General features: G+C 39.7%; 1 protein-coding gene across 2 annotated transcripts in view; it reads right to left on the bottom strand.

Annotated features, from left to right (window-relative positions):
• Positions 1-236: 236 nt before the first annotated feature.
• LOC127874850 (anaphase-promoting complex subunit 1-like) overlaps positions 237-22,042 on the bottom strand; it is a 101,249-nt gene continuing 79,443 nt past the window's right edge. For both annotated transcript variants that reach the window (XM_052419502.1, XM_052419501.1), the window contains 10 exons: positions 19,160-19,409; positions 17,677-17,726; positions 14,138-14,322; positions 13,157-13,466; positions 9,356-10,427; positions 8,648-8,728; positions 8,033-8,128; positions 7,125-7,347; positions 5,302-5,433; positions 237-4,743 (listed from right to left, as the gene is read on the bottom strand). In XM_052419502.1, coding sequence (XP_052275462.1) covers positions 4,643-4,743; positions 5,302-5,433; positions 7,125-7,347; positions 8,033-8,128; positions 8,648-8,728; positions 9,356-10,427; positions 13,157-13,466; positions 14,138-14,322; positions 17,677-17,726; positions 19,160-19,409 — 2,500 coding nt within the window. In that variant the 3' untranslated portion in view covers positions 237-4,642. The remainder of the gene's footprint in view (positions 4,744-5,301; positions 5,434-7,124; positions 7,348-8,032; positions 8,129-8,647; positions 8,729-9,355; positions 10,428-13,156; positions 13,467-14,137; positions 14,323-17,676; positions 17,727-19,159; positions 19,410-22,042) is intronic.

Consider the following 22,042-nt stretch of genomic DNA (forward strand, 5'->3'; position numbering starts at 1 on the left):
AAAAGGGAATTGATAGTATATTGAGTAATTAATATCTCTACGAAAGTGCTTCATGCCAGTCAGTGCCTTATACCCTAATAATTCAATAGATGTATTTCAGGGATGCGTTAAAAAAATAATTCAAGAATGCACTTTACTGCACATCACAGCTTTTTTAAAATGAACACTGCAATACAAAATTCACAGAAGGTACATACAACTTGAGTGTGTTCTAAGAAATAGAAATGAAGTCAAAATAAAAGTTTCAATTTTTTATTTGACATAAAAAACTGCATCTTCAGAAGTACCACAATAAATCTCAAATGCATAACACCAAAATAAAGAACAAAGTAATATCATTTTTAATTCATTATGATAACATCATTTTATTCTTCAAATATACCATAAACTAACATGACAGTAAGTGTATAACACTTCAAAAATTAATGGTAACAAACACACAGCATAAAGATCAGTGGACACTATAAAAAACACATTTTTATAATATGCCATCAGTATAAGCAAGACCCAAATGCTAATACATGTATCTGTTTCTAACATGAGGCAAAGCAGGTAAAGATATTATTGCAAATGTACACATTTATTAACTGATGACCCGAGATAATACAGGTAGCAGTAGCATAATATGTATAATACATGGAGTATGTTAAAAAAAACACAAAAACAACAACATATTGATCACAAATTATATTTAAAGAGGCATTATTTTACCTGATTACAAACATCTGAAAACCAACCATATTTGTGTTTATTAATTTTTTTTAAATTTAATCAAACTCTTATGAGAATAAAAGAATTATAACATCTGGAATATTAATTTTCAACTTTTCATTTAATAACAGTCAACTAATATCACTGTTGGAAATAAAGTATTATCAAAGACTAAAATTACCTGCTTTTAGCTGTAAATTATTTCTTGTGTGACTTGCTTTGCGTTTAAAATCTTGCTATACAAATACCATGCCTCAGATTCGTTACATTTATTCTATATCATTAACTGCCTGGCATTTTTATTACATAATGTCAATTAATGATCCAAACAACCTAATCCCCAATTGGCAAACTTATTTCCATTAATCCCAGGAGCACAATCCATGCTGCCACCCTCCATTGAGTAACGGTATTCCATCTGTGCTGATACTGTCCATACAGCATGATCAACACAGACTGCAGCATCTTCAGCTTTCTGACATCCCAGTCTGTGCTGATACTGTCCATAGAGCATATTCAACACAGACTGCAGCATCTTCAGCATTCTGACATCCCAGTCTGTACTGATACTGTCCATAGAGCATGATCAGCACAGGCTGCAGCATCTTCAGCATTCTGACATCCCAGTCTGTACTGATACTGTCCATAGAGCATGATCAACACAGACTGCAGCATCTTCAGCATTCTGACATCCCAGTCTGTACTGATACTGTCCATAGAGCATGATCAACACAGACTGCAGCATCTTCAGCTTTCTGACACCCAAGTCTGTGCTGATACTGTTCATAGAGCATGATCAACACAGACTGCAGCATCTTCAGCATTCTGACATCCCAGTCTGTACTGATAACTGTCCATAGAGCATGATCAACACAGACTGCAGCATCTTCAGCATTCTGACATCCCAGTCTGTGCTGATACTGTCCATAGAGCATGATCAGCACAGGCTGCAGCATCTTCAGCATTCTGACATCCCAGTCTGTACTGATACTGTCCATAGAGCATGATCAACACAGACTGCAGCATCTTCAGCATTCTGACATCCCAGTCTGTACTGATACTGTCCATAGAGCATGATCAGCACAGGCTGCAGCATCTTCAGCATTCTGACATCCCAGTCTGTACTGATACTGTCCATAGAGCATGATCAACACAGACTGCAGCATCTTCAGCATTCTGACATCCCAGTCTGTACTGATACTGTCCATAGAGCATGATCAACACAGACTGCAGCATCTTCAGCATTCTGACATCCCAGTCTGTACTGATACTGTCCATAGAGCATGATCAACACAGACTGCAGCATCTTCAGCATTCTGACATCCCAGTCTGTACTGATACTGTCCATAGAGCATGATCAGCACAGGCTGCAGCATCTTCAGCATTCTGACATCCCAGTCTGTACTGATACTGTCCATAGAGCATGATCAACACAGACTGCAGCATCTTCAGCATTCTGACATCCCAGTCTGTACTGATACTGTCCATAGAGCATGATCAACACAGACTGCAGCATCTTCAGCATTCTGACACCCAAGTCTGTGCTGATACTGTCCATAGAGCATGATCAACACAGACTGCAGCATCTTCAGCTTTCTGACACCCAAGTCTGTGCTGATACTGTCCATAGAGCATGATCAACACAGACTGCAGCATCTTCAGCATTCTGATATCCCAGTCTGTACTGATACTGTCCATTGAGCATGATCAACACAGACTGCAGCATCTTCAGCATTCTGACACCCAAGTCTGTACTGATACTGTCCATAGAGCATGATCAACACAGACTGCAGCATCTTCAGCATTCTGACACCCAAGTCTGTGCTGATACTGTCCATAGAGCATATTCAACACAGACTGCAGCATCTTCAGCATTCTGACATCCCAGTCTGTACTGATACTGTCCATAGAGCATGATCAGCACAGGCTGCAGCATCTTCAGCATTCTGACATCCCAGTCTTTACTGATACTGTCCATAGAGCATGATCAACACAGACTGCAGCATCTTCAGCATTCTGACATCCCAGTCTGTACTGATACTGTCCATAGAGCATGATCAACACAGACTGCAGCATCTTCAGCATTCTGACATCCCAGTCTGTACTGATACTGTCCATAGAGCATGATCAACACAGACTGCAGCATCTTCAGCATTCTGACATCCCAGTCTGTACTGATACTGTCCATAGAGCATGATCAGCACAGGCTGCAGCATCTTCAGCATTCTGACATCCCAGTCTGTACTGATACTGTCCATAGAGCATGATCAACACAGACTGCAGCATCTTCAGCATTCTGACATCCCAGTCTGTACTGATACTGTCCATAGAGCATGATCAACACAGACTGCAGCATCTTCAGCATTCTGACATCCCAGTCTGTACTGATACTGTCCATAGAGCATGATCAACACAGACTGCAGCATCTTCAGCATTCTGACATCCCAGTCTGTACTGATACTGTCCATAGAGCATGATCAGCACAGGCTGCAGCATCTTCAGCATTCTGACATCCCAGTCTGTACTGATACTGTCCATAGAGCATGATCAACACAGACTGCAGCATCTTCAGCATTCTGACATCCCAGTCTGTACTGATACTGTCCATAGAGCATGATCAACACAGACTGCAGCATCTTCAGCATTCTGACACCCAAGTCTGTGCTGATACTGTCCATAGAGCATGATCAACACAGACTGCAGCATCTTCAGCTTTCTGACACCCAAGTCTGTGCTGATACTGTCCATAGAGCATGATCAACACAGACTGCAGCATCTTCAGCATTCTGATATCCCAGTCTGTACTGATACTGTCCATTGAGCATGATCAACACAGACTGCAGCATCTTCAGCATTCTGACGCCCAAGTCTGTACTGATACTGTCCATAGAGCATGATCAACACAGACTGCAGCATCTTCAGCATTCTGACATCCCAGTCTGTACTGATACTGTCCATAGAGCATGATCAGCACAGGCTGCAGCATCTTCAGCATTCTGACACCCAAGTCTGTACTGATACTGTCCATAGAGCATGATCAACACAGACTGCAGCATCTTCAGCATTCTGATATCCCAGTCTGTACTGATACTGTCCATAGAGCATGATCAGCACAGGCTGCAGCATCTTCAGCTTTCTGACATCCAAGTCTGTGCTGATACTGTCCATAGAGCATATTCAACACAGACTGCAGCATCTTCAGCATTCTGACATCCCAGTCTGTACTGATACTGTCCATAGAGCATGATCAACACAGACTGCAGCATCTTCAGCATTCTGACACCCAAGTCTGTACTGATACTGTCCATAGAGCATGATCAACACAGACTGCAGCATCTTCAGCATTCTGACATCCCAGTCTGTACTGATACTGTCCATAGAGCATGATCAACACAGACTGCAGCATCTTCAGCATTCTGACACCCAAGTCTGTACTGATACTGTCCATAGAGCATGATCAACACAGACTGCAGCATCTTCAGCATTCTGATATCCCAGTCTGTACTGATACTGTCCATAGAGCATGATTAGCACAGGCTGCAGCAGCTTCAGCATTCTGACACCCAAGTCTGTACTGATACTTTCCATAGAGCATATTCAACACAGACTGCAGCATCTTCAGCATTCTGACATCCCAGTCTGTGCTGATACTGTCCATAGAGCATGATCAACACAGACTGCAGCATCTTCAGCATTCTGACATCCCATTTAGTTTCTGTCCCGTTAAGTCTGTGCAGAGTGCATCATCTTCAATATTCTGACATCCCCGCCCGTGCTTTTACTGTCCATTAAGTTTACTCCAAGCAGACTGCAATTTAATCAGCATGTTTCTACTGTTGATCAGGCCTGTGTCAGGCGCATCATCGCCATGATGACACTCCAGTTTGTGCTGTTCCATGAGACATCATCATCGACGCTACGGTCTGTGCTGTTACTGCCCATGCAGCCTGTTCCACGCAGACTGCAGCATCATCAGCATGCTAACATGCAGGTAGGGGAGACAACTGTGAAGCTGGGGAAGAGTTGGGGGCCCTGAAATGATACAGAAACAAACATACAAACTTATTTGTATTTTTTGAATGCATGTTGTTGTCCTTGAAATGTTCAATGAGTAGTAAAGGAAATATGCAAAACATAATTCTATACACCATTTAATAATAGGCATGAAATATAAAATATATAATCAAGACAGTGTTTTTTTCAAGGCTAATTGGGGGCAGATATTCGGCTCCAATCCCTGACTCCAAAGGTTTATACATTTCCCCCAATAATTACCTTTAAATTACCTTCTAAATGTTAACTTAATTTTGAAAACAAGATGAATACATTTTGACAATTACCAAGTTAGAGCCATTTTATAAATAATGCTGCTACCACCGTTAGTTTTCAATCAAATGAAGTTTGGAAGCAATATAACTTTGTATTTGTAGCAAAGCATTTTGATTAATGTTTTATAACAAAGCATAATATAAATATGTAATAATGCTTATCTGAATTATTTTTCCCTTGTGTAATAAAATTCACCATTTAAAGGGCCCTGGCACCATTCTTACATAGGTAATGTTGCATTTAATGAACCCAGCTTATTACCTTGGAGATTGAGTTGTGAGAGTTTGGTGCGGCAGGGTATGTTGTACCAGAGCAGAAGTGCCATGAGCCCTTTGTCAGCCCGACCCTGTACACTCTCTCCCTTCAAGTATCGAAGAAAGAAATCCATGTTATCTGAAAATGGACAATGGGCTCTTAATTGTATGTTACACACATGACATGGAACAGTGGTAGTTAACAATTGCAATGAACTCTTTTTTCCCCTTTAAGTATTACTACATTCACATCATGGAACTCAGGAAAAAGGAGTCAGAGTGAAACAATTGGTTTTGTTGTTCAATCCTTTCCCCCATAAGAAGCAAAGTGAAAATGGCTTTTGCAACCAGCATAAAACCAGAGCAGCCTGCGAGTACCGTTAACTCGCAGTCTGTTCGGGTTGTATGCTGTTTGCTGCTCATCAGAAACTAAGGGTTGGATATGAAGCCTTTTAAACTTGAATTTAGTAAGAAAGGTATTTAACTTAATGTAACTTTCTATGGGACTACACATGCATCAAAATACATATCTAAGTGGTAAAGGGTTAACTGTTGTAAACAGGGCCTTTTTTCCTTTCTAGTTCGGCCAGTTCAAAATCACTCTGAAAGTCTTTACAATCTGTCAAATTTTCCCTGAAACAGATTTTACCAAAGGATCTTTATTTTCTCACTATGATTTTTCATAAATCTAAAAAAAATCCCCATAATGAGGATTTAAGGTTACATCTCTAACAGGTGATAAAAGCCTTGAAAGAAAACAACTCTGTCTTGATTAGCCTTTAATTGGTTTCAGATGGCACATCAGGTTCTATATGACACAGATGGCACATCAGGTTCTATGTGACACAAATGGCACATCAGGTTCTATGTGACACAGATGGCACATCAGGTTCTATGTGACACAGATGGCACATCAGGTTCTATGTGACACAGATGGCACATCAGGTTCTATGTGACACAAATGGCACATCAGGTTCTATGTGACACAGATGGCACATTAGGTTCTATGTGACACACTGAAATTAATAGTTACTGTAAAATTGATCTTTTGGAATGTCACCAGTTTCCATAGGGAACACGTCTTGAAATGTTGCGATTAACTATGATCATGAGCAGTTGTTAAGATATATTTAAATATTGCATGACCCTGTAACCTTAACCTTTGACCTACAAATCAAATCTGCAAATCAATACCAGGCTTTCCTTCATGACTAAGCAGCATAATAATTTATATCATACCTATGTTAAAGCATTCCCTAGATATCATATTTAAATGGTTTTAATTGTACAACCCTTTACACCTTTGACTAGTTTACCTTAAATCTATTGTTGTCTTACTTTTACTCAAGGAACCTGATTCATACAAATTTTACATTTAGCAGGTCCAAGTCATGCAGAAACAAAATGGTCTAAGGACAGATCAATGATTTATCCAACCAACAGACTGGTACAAAGCAATTTAGACCGGCTTCTTTGAAAGTAGGAATAATTGTTATGATACCTACTGAGCTTCTTTTGCATCAATGTTGGTCCTTAGTTTATGGATTTTTGTTTATCAATTGTTTGATAGAGCCTCTTCCTTGCAAAACTGGGCTTAATACATATGCATCATCCCAGATTGTAGGCACATGCATATGAGGGAAACACATTACGCCTAAAGTGGAGCTTCCTTTAGAAGAGACTATCTTCAAACAAAACATTATATAAAGTGTTGTCCCTGATGAGTCTGTGCAGCTGCGCAGGCTTATTTGGACCAACACTTTATGCGTGTGCATAGGGCTAAAGTTTCCAGAACAAGGCTCAATAGATCATTTGGCAAATTAAATGTACCTGTCAACCTCTTATGGAATATGTTCTTCAGTTTGCTAGACACAGCAAGAATGAAGTCGGGCTTGAGGAGTTGTCTCCCTTGAAACTCTTCACTTCCTACCGTCTGGAACAGGTGACTTCCTCCCTCCAGGGTTAGAGAGTGCTCCATGTTGTAGTAGGCGAAGATCAGCTTCAGTTGGCTGATACCCATGGACGTGGACCGGAACTCTGCCCTGCGCGTCACCTGATGGTAAAACATGGAGGGTTGAAATTGAAAAATGCCAACACTTTCCTGGTAAAAATTGCTGTAGCAAGTTATAAAGCATTGTCACTCATTTTTAAGGAACATTTGAATACTTGCCCACTGTTGATCCCCCACTCTGCTCTTACTCTTGTTATCATGTATAATGTTATGAAGTTTCATTCAAATCACTTGACTACTAATGGATTGTACTATGTGCAAGAATTTTAAACAAAAGGCTCTTTTTCGCTATTATCCTTATGCAATGTTTTATTTGCAAGAGAGAGCACAGAATTTTGAAAGTACATGTAATGAAATCTGGTTTTAAAATAATTCGAAGTTTTCACAATAGTTTAAGTTCATTTTTACAAAATACTGAAGTCAGTATTAATACTGGACACTTTCATCCATGTATTTGAGTACACATTATGCTATTTATATCTCCAAACATTCAATTAGATTTATATAGTTAAGAAGATCAGTAAAACCTCATTCTGGGAAAACTGGGCTTAATGCATGTGGTGAAGTTCCTTCGCAGATTAGCCTGGCAGTTTGCACAGACTAGTCAGGGCCGACACGATATCTGCTTTTATGAATTTTCTCATTTTTAGGTCTTTTCTGAATGAAAATCCAGTTTAGGCAGAAAGCTACATTTGCTACACATGCATTAAGCCCCAGAATGACTGACCTGGTCCAGGTCTATGTGTGTGGAGATGGCCTCTGGTTTCTCCAGCGTGACACATTCATACAGTACGTCTGAGAGCACCTGCAACAGTCCGCTGGCCTGAAAATGATAACAGACAGCTGAATAGTTTGAGGACCTTATTAATGCATGCAGAATCACAAGTTGCTATTAACCTTTTACCACTTAGATATGTATTTTCACGAATTTGTAGTCCCTTAAAAAGTAAAATTTGATCGAAGACCTTTCCTACTAGATTCAAGTTTTAAAGCCTTTATTTCTAACCCTTAGATTCAGATAAGCAGCAAACAGCATAAAACCTGAACAGACTGCGAGTAACTCGCAGGCTGTTCTGGTTTTATGCTGTTTGCACATAGCCATTTTCACGTTGCTTCTAAGTGGGAAAGGGTTAACCAAAAAAGCTAGAGCATTTTGCATGCACATTTAAGGGCGGAATCTAGAATATTTTGCATACACATTGAAGGGAGGTACAAACATGTACATGATTAATGTACACATGGAAAAAAACACCAGCTAAAATTAACTTAACTATGATGTTTTTGTTGACACATGAACATTAAAAAAAATAAAAAAACATTTTGGAAAATGAAGACTACTCACATCATGTTCCTGGTCCCTGAAGAAGTAGTCAGTTAGTGCAAGCACCTTTGGATCTGCAGTGAATGCTTTGATCACATCAGGCTGGCAAAAACAACAGTAAACAGTTTAACTATAGGGTGCAGTAAAAAGCAATCTAAATTAGAAGGTTTGACCATGGAAGATCACATTCTTACATCCATTTGAGAGCAAAAAAGTGCTGTTAGAATCTGAGCAAACCTAGTTGGAATTCAGTTTGTCTAAGGAAGTGGGTATACTTTTATAATAAAACTTGGAATACGTGTTTATGTAGAATTTAGTTCTTAAAGTGAGAAAAACTCTTCATTTATTACATTTAAATATATAATAAAACAGATACAGATTTTTTTCTTGGCGAACCAAACCAAGTATATGTAAAATATATATATTTGAAAAGGTGTTACTTTGAGCAACAGTTACAGACTTACAGTAAATACATAAATAGTGCACATCTCAAATTGATAATGGAAATATACGAGCCCCCTTCTGGGAAAAGTGGGCGCAATGATTGTGCATAAAGTGTCATCCCAGATTAGCCTGTGCAGTCCACACACCCATATCAGTGACAACCCTTTCAGGGACGACTGTATGCTGACTGCACAGGCTAATCTGGGACGAAACTTTACGCACATGCATGAAGTCCAGTTTTACCAGAATACGGCTAATATTATGTTACAATCACGAACCCAGTACCTTCACACATGTCTGAGAAGACTGGTCAACAGTGAGAGACCTGGCCAGCATGCTCCTGTACCCGTTAGGATCCTCTACGTACGACAGATGCCCTGCCCTCTGCTTCACATACAGGGTGCCGTTGTGCTTCAACAGGGATCGCAGATTCTCCCAGTTCTTGTTACAGTTGAACACTATAGGCCAGTAGCGGGGTCCAAGAATTTTGATTTCAACTAAAAGATCTAGGTCTGGGAGGGTGCAAGGAGCCGTGGTTTTGTAGGATTCGTTGCTATAGTGTGGGGTGTCTTTAAACTTGATTTCTACGGGCACATAACAGGGATGCCCCGTATCGACATCCCTGGGCAACATTGTTCGCAACTCTGAAGCTAGCACGTATAAATGTCTGAAAGCCTGAAGGTGATACCGGTTATCGTTGCTATGGGTCGGGAATTTTGGAAAAAATGCACACAGCATGACGGCAATAGATTCCGGCCTAGTGCTGAGGGTGTACTTCCCTCCCCCCAGATACAGCAGACCGATAGCCATGCTGATGGCCATATGAGAGCCATACATCACATACTGGTTGTACGGGGGACCCACACGTGCTGAAAACATCCTACAGTGCCTCATCACCTCAAGGTTTCCCGTTCCTGCCATAACCATTGCCATAGCGACCAGAATTGTAATCATACAATTTTCCACGGTGACTTTCCCAGCCTGCTCCGTGAGGTGAGGTACTGTGGCCACTTTCAGTGACTGGGCCATGCACTGCAGCAGAGTCTCCAACGCCGTCTGGTTGGCGGAGCCAGCAAACTTTAGACCAATCACCATCGACACACCAGCCACAACGTTACAAAACGCGTGACTCATAGTTTCAAAATCGATGTTACTATCCTCGTCCTGAACGTGGTTCTGCTGGAAAGCATAGTCATACAGGATCTGGGGTATAGTCTGCTTCAGGAAGTCCATGGTGGGTAGGACCGTGTCCCACATGACAAGTCCGCGGGCCAAGGTCCGTAGCAGCAGGAAGTCCGGGCGGACCTGGTCCAGCATAAACTGGGAGTTGGGCACCTTCAACCACTCAGACACCGCACTGAAATACAGGATAGGATATATTTTGCGTATAAGTCTCCCTCTGAGAAAACAAGGTTCAATGCATGTGCGTACAGTGAAAGATACCATTACAGCGGAATGAATCGTCCTAGGCTAATCTCAGATGATACTACACACACATGCATTAATCCCAATTTTCCCAGAAAGAAGCCATAAAACGACACTTTCTCACCGATAAAATTGGCTTCCTTCGTCTAACTCAACATGCTAAACCAATCGCGTAATAGTACCAATTATTAGCAATCGTAATTACTCGGCATAAGCTTTGAAACAACAAATACATTTGTCTCTGCTTTCCGCTTAAGGCTGAGTAGTTCTGATATACCAATTTCCTGTACATTTCCAAAAAGTGGCAAACGTTTGTGTTTACTAAATTCTTAAAACACATTAATGGTCGAAAACGGCAACACTGAACAGTGTTTTGTTGGATTATTACTAGTTATAACATTGCAAGGACATAACATGTTTAACTAAACTAATATCTGGATTATTTGATATAATTGAAATGTTAAACAAGATAGTTGTTTCACAGAATTGGTCTATGAATTTGAAACTGACGATGAATTTACTTTAGTCCACATTCGTCTTTTTTTTAAAGACCAGTTTATTAAGAGACCACTTTTGGTTACTCCCCTTTGTGGTCTCTTAAAACAAGATTGATTGTAATTGCTTATAAACATAAAAACACATTTACAACTTTTTTTTTCTTTAAAATTGTAATAATTAGACAATCATACACGGAAGAGCTGGGCTGGATGTCTATAATTGGCCTGCTGCCGACATAACTGCCCTAGGGCCTTTAGCTGTTTGATGAAAACTGTTAAAGCTTAAATGAAGTCATAAATCTAATGTACAAGAGTTTCCGTTTCACTAGATATTTCCATTATCCAAATGTGCGCTATGTGTCATTATAATTATATTCGATTCTTTTGATGAGTTGTGGCTTAATTTTATTAATTTTATTGATCACCATTGGCTAAAACTTAATGTTGACGCCATTTTGTTCAGTTGAAGCCACGTGATTCGATTCTTTTCAGATATAAGCCATCAATATATAACAAAGCTATGTCTGAGACAGAAATTGTCAAGATGTATTGTGGCTAATGTTGACCTTCAAGAGATGAATTTGACATATGATTTTTGATCTCTAAGTGTTTTAGTGTGATCTTCACCTTTGAGGAAGGGGGATGGGTGTTACATGCACTATGTTGTCTCATGATTGTTTATATTTGTGTCAAGTTATTTCAAAATCCATCCAAGTATTGGCAAAGACCAGAATTTTAAAGCTGTTGTTTTATGACAAAATTTGACCTCTGACCTCTTATTGTGACCTTCACCTTAATTGAGGCAAAGAGAATGTTACCTGCAACATATCATCTTATGAAGAAAATTTATTATACTTTTGTACAGGTAAGTAAAATATCATCAATATATGGCACAATTATGTCTGGGAAACAAAATTGGTCACACTCAGAGCTACAGATAAGCTTTTTGGGGTAATTGGGTAATACCCTTCAAAATAAGAATGAATTGGGTAATGGAAAACGTGATTGGGTATCCAAAAGTATGATACCCGCTCATATAAAAAATAATTGGGTATTTGTACCAAAACAAACAACTGAATTGGGTAATTGCAATAAAACATGAATAAAGCATCTCAAAACCGTACCTACATAAAGTCACTGTTATGTATTCAATTGCAGTAGTATAGGTTGTTCCATCTTTCTGCTACCAGATTCAACAATCTGAAGCCAATGGAATTTCTCAACCTACTCATCGAATGTGTTTCTACTTGTTTTTGTTCCAATATGGGCCAGTACTTTCGTTTTGGAAACACAACACACCCCATCATAGGGGGCTGGAATGGTGTTTGAATAGTATAATATAGTGTATTTTGACCGAAAATGCCCAAAACCAAAATTAAATATAATAATAGTAACACGGGTTTCAACTCAATTTTTTTTTATTTTCTGACAGCCATCAGAGTCCGGTTGCATTGCCAAAAAAATAAAACAAATCAATAATGTCATTAACTATACCCTTTGCAATTGTTTTAGATTTGGATTTATTTACCACAACACAGGAATCTATATGTTTTTTTTTTTGTATTTTTTGCGGAACTTTTCGTCTGCTTCGAGATGCCATTTTGTTTGAATCGCACGTGTTATCATCTAAACGATTGGTAAATACGTTACCAGATAAAACAAGCGCTTGTCGATTAAGAATCGAGTCAAAACGGCCAAAACAAAACGGGATTTTTCATTACGCATATAAGGCGGCTCGAATTGGGTATCGGCGATTTGTTTTGCGTACCGGTACGCACAGATTTTGAAAAAATTGCGTATCCGACTCTTTTTGATTGCGTATTTACGCAAATACGCAGCTTATCTGTAGCTCTGGTCACACTAGAACAGACAGATGGACTGGAAAACAGTGCAAATGCTAAATGCTGCCTTATTTAAATAGGGGATAAAGTTGAATGTTGAAAATACAAAGTGAGCATGCTGTACTATGCCCAAATATGAACCCTGACCTTAAATATGACCTTTAAACTAGGGACATAAATGTTCCACATCACATATAACAAGACAAGATAAAATGGATAGGTGAATTCAAACCATGAATGTACGAATGGACAGAAAAGTACCATGCTTAACGCCTCCCACTTTTAGTGGAGGTGGGTGGGGGGGGCATAAAAACAGTCTCTACCTGTTCTTGGTGTTGAAGTACAGCATGCCAAGGGCCAGTGTGGCCCCCGGAGAGGTGACGTCCACATTCACCAGGTTCCCCTCCTGTATCTGGTAACTGGGCGTCCGGTACCGCTCCTGGCTGGGACCAGTGAGTGGCCGCTTGTGTCCGCCCACCATGAAGTGGTACAGGGTGTCAGCCATGCTCAGATCGCTGGTACCCACGGTTTCCTGACCTTTTCCAAACATGACAAGACCCAAGGCCAGGCCGGCTGCCAGGGAGTAAGACTCCCGATCTGTACAGTTCTCCATCTCAGGGCCAGGCGGTCGGCCTATAGATAGCACAGATTGTGTTTTTTTAATTAATATAAATGTGTATTATTCTAAATACTAAGCATTAAGCAAGAGGATCTTGAGGATCTTTGAATGCTTACCTGAGAAACTGTAGGCCTTTTAAACAACATACCAATCAATAGACCTGTTTTTCATTTCCCTATTAGCCCACCCAGTGTGCATATTTAAACATAAATATTCATAATCATTCTAATTCTTCATAAACAAGTTGTCAGATGATGTAAATACTTTCCGTGAAAAGTATTGGCATTCCTTTTCATTTTTCAATATAGCAATAGAAGTCATAGTTTCGCGCCAATATCACAGTATGCTGTTTGACAAAAATGATTTCAACAACTTGAACTTGGTTCATGTGCCAGTGTGGCCTTTAAAGTCTTAAAGTTGCATGCAATTTCACCTTTGATTTTAATTGTATCAATTGAATTGTATTTGTCTAAATTTAAATCAGTATATGAAATGTCTGAAAATTACCCCCCCCCCCCCCCCCCCCCCCAACCTTAAAGCAAAAACCGCAATGGCAATTAAGACAAATTTGGTCTAATTTTACCTTCACCCATGAAATGCAGAGAAATACTTGAACAAAACCTGTAAGAAGTCCTGCTAGAAATCCTATTTCTTTAAAACACGGCAATCCACACCCACTACTCACCTATTTCCTGCAGCAGGATGTCGGCAGTGTGCAGGTGGCCGGTCCCCTGGAAGAGGAGTCCAATACCCAAGATGGCCGCCACCTGCACGTTGTGGGAGACATTGAGCTCTGTGGAGGTGGGAGGCAGCATGGCAGGCAGGTGGATACTGAGAATCTTGCATGTGGCTAGATCCATCGTGCTGCGGCTGTTGGGAAATGGAGAAATGTATTGTTGTTTATTTTATCGCTGTTTTCAACAGTATTTTTGTCATGTGACGGTGGTCAGTAAAAACTCCTGGTTAAACCTTTACCACTTAGACGTATTTTGACGCATTTGTAGTCCCATAAAAAGTTACTTTTAATTTCGTACTAAATTTTTTAAAGGCTTCATTTCCAACCCTTAGTTACTTATGAGCAGCAAACAGCATAAAACCTGAACAGCCTGCGAGTTACTCGCAGGCTGTTCTGGTTTTATGCTGGTTGCAAAAGCCATTTTCACTTTGCTTCTTATGAGGGTTAAGCTGTTTTATGACAATAAGTGATCACTGTCCTACAGTACAGCCAATGCAGAACAAACATTATCCTCGCTCACGCCACGGCCAGAAAATTAGTACTCAGCGGCCGCGTCGTGTGTTCACGCGGCGTATCGCCGAGGCACTCGGCAACGATCCCCGCAATGCAGAGTCTGTATTAACCTCGCATACTTTCGCGGCATAAATCAGCCGCATAGGTACACGGATGATCAAGTGCAAAGATATACAACTACATGTACATTTGTGCTGCGTCGAAACCTAGATTTACGCTGCTTTCATAGTTATTATTTTCACGTTATAATAAGCGGATATGATTTTTATATGATGCTTTATAGACTATTTATATAATATCACGTCCTCAAATTTATTCGACATGTAATGCGCCGTAACAAATTATCGTTGAATTAATTACGCACAACTGTAAATGATTCGTTTGATTCTCAAATGAGCATTATTCAATATGTAATCCGAAACATGCTTCAAAATTTTAATGCTAACGCAACATTAACAATTAAATCATAGCGTCAAATAAACAGTGCTTTATCCTTTGTCTCTATAAAAAGCGCACAAAAATTATGCAGACACGTAGAACGTCGCATGGAAAGTGTGGGTGTATTTTGTGTTGTATAAAAACATGAACATCACGTCAGGCGATTTACACGTGTTCAGTGGAAAAAAAACGGCCCGATTGGACATTATTTCATCACATCTTTAAATAGAAACAAATGCCAAAATTTATTTGACACTTAAGAAAAATGGCGTATGTTTGTATTTCTTGAAATTCATGAGAACTTTTATCGTAAATATTTACCAAAATTTGCTTTTAAACTGGAGTAAACGGGACTATCGGGTAATGAGTAGCGACGGGAAAAATGGTAAGTATGCAGTTATAGATACATTAAATTAATTATGATTTTAGATATTATTATAATTGTTCTTTTAAAATTTATTGACTCACTTATCATTTTTAAAAGATGTTTATTTTATGATGCGCATCGACTCGGCATCATGTCGCCGATCGCTTCTTGCCTCAGCGGACATATGCGAAGCATCGTGGCGAAATGCGATGTGCCGCCGCGGCTTCAACAGCCGACTCGGCATCCACTTGTTGCGCCTTGACGCAGCGGATCGCGAAATACGTTTGTTCTGCATTGGCTGTACTGTACATGAATCAGAGAAAAGAGGGATAATGATTTCATGACCAATCCCATCACTATTATGTGGTTTTGCCAGGGATTAATCCCCAGATTTGTAGTCTATCTCTATACCTATATCTTAGCTAGCAGGCTTCGAAACGTATAATCAAGTAAGGTGTGCATGCAAAAACTAGCCTAAATGATCAACACTATGGAGGCATTTATTAAATATTGTCACATATTGGCTCCAGTATATTGTTTTGAATTTGAGAGTTTTCAGTTTTAAGCACATACTTCTAAAACTTTCCGAGTGACAGTCATTTATAAAAATGAGATTTTACATGACATTCATTTCAGTTCTGATACCTTAAGAAACATTGACATGCAGTCATAATTACTATACATGAAGTTTAACCAGGGCTATTTGTAAAACATGCATGCCCCCCATATGGGCTGTCCGTTGTAGTGGCAGCCATTGTGTGAATACGATTTTTGTCACTGTGACCTTGACCTTTGACCTAGTGACCTGAAAATTAATAGGGGTCATCTGCGGGTCACGATCAATGTACCTATGAAGTGTCATGATCCTAGGCAAAAGCGTTCTTGAGTTATCATCCGAAAATCATTTTACTATTTCGGGTCACCGTGACCTTTGACCTTGTGACCTCAAAATCAATAGGGGTCATCTGCAAGTCATGATCAATCTACCTATGAAGTTTCATAATCCTAGGCGTATGCGTTCTTGAGTTATCATCCGAAAACCATTTTACTATTTCGGGTCACCGTGACCTTTGACCTAGTGACCTCAAAATCAATAGGGGTCATCTGCAAGTCATGATCAATCTACCCATGAAGTTTCATGAACCTAGGCGTATGCGTTCTTGAGTTATCATTAAACAAGGGACAAAATTGTCACAAAACCAGGTTTTCATTGTGAAAAAAAATCTGATAAAGGGAGACAACTCAAACTGAACTTTTGAAATGAACAAACAAAATTAACCCCCTTTGTAAGTTTGTTTTAAAATAAATCTATTTTTAGTCGTGGCGACCTTGACATTGGAGATATTGACGTGATTCTTTCGTGCGACACACCGTCCCATGATGGTGAACAAATGTGCCAAATGATTTTAAAATCTCATAATGAATGACATAGTTATAGCCCAGACAAGCTCATTTATGGCTATTTTTTACCTTTGAACTCAAAGTGTGACCTTGACCTTGGAGATATTGACGTAATTTTTTCGCGCGACACACCGTCTAATGATGGTTAACAAATGTGCCAAATGATTTTAAAATCTCACAATGAACGACAAAGTTATGGCCCGGACAAGCTTGTTCCGCCCGCCAGCCAGCCAGCCCGCCCGCATTCGCCAATCTAATAACCAGTTTTTTCCTTCGGAAAACCTGGTTAAAAACCATTTTACTATTTCTGGTCACCGTGACCTTGACCTTTGACCTAGTGACCTCAAAATCAATAGGGGTCATCTGCGAGTCATGATCAATGTACCTATGAAGTTTCATGATCCTAGGCCCAAGCGTTCTTGAGTTATCGTCTGACAACCACCTGGTGGACGGACCGACAGACCGACCGACATGAGCAAAGCAATATACCCCCTCTTCTTCGAAGGGGGGCATAAATATCTATTTCACTAAAATTTATAAAATTACAAATGTGAACATGGGTATTACGCCATATGAAGCTTGTGTAGCTCCAGACTAGCATGTGCAATTGCTATAATGTCACACACAGTTTTGTGGCTTATCAGCAGACAAGGTCGGGAGCCACACATTTCGTAATACCCATTTTCGCATGATGCAGGTCAAATGAATGACATCAAACTCTGACATAATAACCACTGTGTCTAATAAGAAAAGAAAGAACAATCTGTACCTGGCTGCAGAGAGTCCTAACAACAGACCAATGGTTGTCATTTCATGGCCCTGAAATACACAACACAGTTCTAAACATGTAGATTAGGCTGTGGTCATTGATTCTTATTAACTCTTTTCCACTTAGATATGTATTTGAACGCCTTTGAAGTCCCTTTAAAAGTTAAATTTAATAAAGACCTGGCTTACTAGATTCAATTTTTAAAGGCTTTATTTCCAACCCTTAGATACTGATGAGCAGCAAACAGCATCAAACCTGAACAGACTGCGAGTCACTCGCAGGCTGTCCTGGTTTTATGCTGTTTGCAAATAGCCATTTTCACTTTGCTTCTGAGTGGGAAAGGGTTAATCCAAGTTACAAGGCACTAGCAGTATGTATAATTTGAAATAGGAGCTTCTCTTAAATAAATCACTACTAGGTAATAATTTAGGGCAAGAGATTTACCACAACCATAGTCACAATACATTACATATAAAGATTATAAATGGCCTTAACTAAGGCTTTCAACAGGTACTCATAATTATTAATTAATATACAGCATGCATTCTACTGTTTCCCATTTTAAGCAGTATCCAGGTGTGCAATGGTTACAAAGGTTTCAAGCCACTTGCATTGTCTTATAAAGGAACTTTTAAGCAAGTTTTTAGTCCAAAACCAAATTTTGTCGCTAATAATCAGCATGTTATTGGAATGGAAATGTCCAAAGAGACAATGATGTGAATTACAATAACTGAAAATAGGTAAACACACATAAATGCTGAACATTTAATCTTCTTTAATAATGAAGTTATTGGTCAGTAAGACACATGATGTTTAATAATCATGTATTATAAACCCTTAGTTAATAATAGATTTTGATTAGCTGATAGACCATAACGTGAAGATTGACAATAATCCCCTCATTTTCCAAAGACCACTCACATAAAAAAGAATTCAAACAATTTAGCCAGACAACATATACCTGGTACTCGTTAACTACATTGGCATTATTTTACACATGGATTGCTTCCTATATTTGCATTCAGTTAAGTTCATGCCCGTATTGCAAATGTTTGATGAGACCATAACCATTTATTTAGTAAGATACACTTCATTCAATTAACCCTTTCCTACTCAGAAGCAAAGTGAAAATGACCATGTGCAAACAGCCTAAATCCAGAACAGTCTGTGAGCAACACGCAGTCTGTTCAGGTTTTATGCTGTTTGCTGCTCATTAGTATCTTAGGTTTGGAAATGAAGCTTAAAAAACTTGAATCTAGTAAGAAAGGTCTTTAATTAAATATATTTTTTCTGAGGGACTACAAATGCGTGAAAATAGGTATCTAAGTGGTAAAGGGTTAAAGTGGCTTTAAAGCTCAAACTAATAAATTCTTTGCAATCATAAATTAATATATAAATGCATAAAGGTAATTGCCAGGTAAATATTGTCGAGCTGAACCCTGGCACAAATTTTAAATGAAATTTATGAGAAATCAAGGAATACCTTGCTGAGATAGTCATGCTTGTTGAGTATGTTCATCTTGACCAGGTGTTTGTTCAGTCCAAGCGCCATGAGGAAGCCTGCATACTCATTGGTCAGCTCGTTAGTTTGTGGTCTGTTGAACACGATCCAGGACGAATCTATCTGAGAGAAGTCTGCGATCCTGAGTCCAGCTGCCACACCATTGTGGAACTGGGGCCATGCGGTCATGTTGGGAGGGGTGTCAATGTGGGACAGGTCTACTGTAGTGTTCCTGGGGAAGAGAAGGATAGGGTGTAAAACATATTGAGAGGAGTGTCAATGTGTGATAGGTCCACTGTAGTGTTCCTAGGGGAGAAAAGAGTAGGGGGTATAACATGTTGAAAGGGGTGTCAATGTGGGACAGGTCCACTGTAAATTTCCTATAGAGTAGGGGAGGGGCAGAAACATATTGGAAGGGGTGCAAATGTGGGACAGGTCCACTGTAGTGTTCCTAGGGGAGAGAAGGCAAGGGTGTAAAACATGTTGGGAATGGTGTCAATATGGGGCAGGTGCACTGTAGTGTTCCTGGGGAGAGGAGGGGAGGGGGTAAAACATGTTGGGAGGTGTGTTAGTTTGGGACAAGTCCACTGTAGTGTACCTAAGGGAGAGAAGGCAAAGGTGTAAAACATGTTGGGAAGGGTGTCAATGTGGGGCAGGTGCACTGTTGTGTTCCTGGGGAGAGAAGGGGAAGGGGTAAAACATGTTGGGAGGGGTGTTAGTTTGGGACAGGTCCACTGTAGTGTTCATAGGGGAGAGAAGGCAAGGGTGTAAAACATGTTGGGAAGTGTGTCAATGTGGGGCAGGTGCAGTGTAGTGTTCATAGGGGAGAGAAGGGGAGGTTGTGAAACATATTTGGAGGGGTGTAAATGTGGGACATGACCACTGTAGTGTTCTTAGGGAGAGAATGGGAGGGTGTGATACATTTTGGAAGGGGTGTCAATGTGGGACAGGTCCACTGTAGTATTCCTAAGTGAGAGAAGGGGGTGGGGTAAAACATGTTGGAAGAGATGTCAATGTGGGACAGGTCCACAGTAGTGTTCCCGGGTAGAGAACGGGAGGATGTAAAACATGTTATATGGGATGTCAGTGTGGAACAGGCCCACTGTAGTGTTCCTTGGGGAAAGAAGGGGAGGTGTAATATATATTTGGAGAGCTGTCAATGTGGAACAGGTACACTCTAGTGTTGCTTGGGGAGAGAAAGGGAGGGTGTGAAACATGTTATGAGGGATGTCAATGTGGAACAGGTCCACTGTAGTGTTCCTTGGGGAGATAAGGGGAGGTGTAAACTATATTGGGAGAGGTGTCAATGTGGAACAGGTCAACTGTAGTGTTCTTTGGAGAGAGAACTGAAGGTTTAAAACCTGTTGGAAGGGGTGTCAATGTGGGACAGGTCCACTGTAGTTCTTGGGAGAAGGGGAGGGGGTAAAATATGTTGTTAGGGGTTTCAATGTGGGACAGGTCCACTGTAGTGTTCCTGGGGAGAGAAGGACAGGGTCAAAAGTAAGCTGCTTTATGGTCAAATTGGACCTTTAAACTTAAAGTGTGACCTTGATCTTTTAGTTAGGAGACAGTGTTTACATGTGACACATCGTCTTATGATGGTTACATTTGTACCAAGTTTATCCAAAATCGAAAAAGTAATAGCAAAGACAGGAAATTTAATGGTCAATTTGACATTTGACATTTTTGTGTGACCTTGACTTATGAGGTAAGGGGACAGGTGTTACATGCGAAATGTTGTCTTACAATGGCAGACATATGCACCACTTAATTTCAAAATCCAATAAATGTCAAAGTTATAGCAAAGGCAGGAGGTTCCCACAAACGCACAGAGTGACTACTATATGCTGCCTTCTTCCAAGGGAGGCCTCAATATCTATGTGGGTTTGACCATTTGTGTCTTTTGTGTGTACAAAACAATGAAAATTCTATAAATAACAAGAGCTGTGTTTGTGAAACACAATGCCCCCTATTTGCTTTGAAGCCATATATTTGACTTTTGACCTTGAAGGATGACCTTGACCTTTCACCACTCAAAATGTGCACCTCCATGAGATACACATGCATGCCAAATATCAAGTTGCTATCTTCAATATTGCAAAAGTTATGACCAAGTTTAAATTTTGGGACAGACACACACAATTACAGACAGACAGGCCAAAAACAATATACCCCCAATCATTTGATCCGAGGCATAAAACTTTAGTTTTAACTATAAACATTTAAAAAACAACAACATATAATCCTAGAATGGGGTCAATTTTGACCCCATGATTTGAACAAACTAGTAGAGGACCACAACGATGTCGCCGATAAAATATTAAAACCACTACAAGACCATGCATGCCAACTAACAAACCTCTGGGTCCTGCGATTTCAGAGATGATTTCTAAAGTTTTCAATATACACATATATTCAGACCCTAGAGGCATAATTTCAACAAACTTGGCCAAGAACCCCAATACCATGCTAAACACCAAATATCAAACACCTGACCCAAGTGTCTTGGTAGATTTTAAAATTTATTTACTACCTTTTACATGTATATGAATGTATATACCATGTACTACCAATGACAGAATCATAATTGTTAAAGAGAAGTTTTCATAGTTTAGACACCTGACAACTTTCTTCAAAATATTAATAGGCTAAAAAAATAATTGCTTTATTTTATTCACACAAGCAAAATAAAAACCATGCCTCATAAAATGGATGATTTATGGATAATTATCAAGCAATTCCGTACCATTAAAGAGTGTTTGTAACACCTTTATTGAACGTTTGGAAAATGTGTATATAACTAACATGCTGTTTGAATGTTGGAGTAAAGTATTAATGCCTCAGTGGTGTTGTTGAAGCATGTTA

This window comes from Dreissena polymorpha, chromosome 3 (assembly GCF_020536995.1).
Source record: "Dreissena polymorpha isolate Duluth1 chromosome 3, UMN_Dpol_1.0, whole genome shotgun sequence".
Classification (NCBI taxonomy): domain Eukaryota; kingdom Metazoa; phylum Mollusca; class Bivalvia; order Myida; family Dreissenidae; genus Dreissena; species Dreissena polymorpha.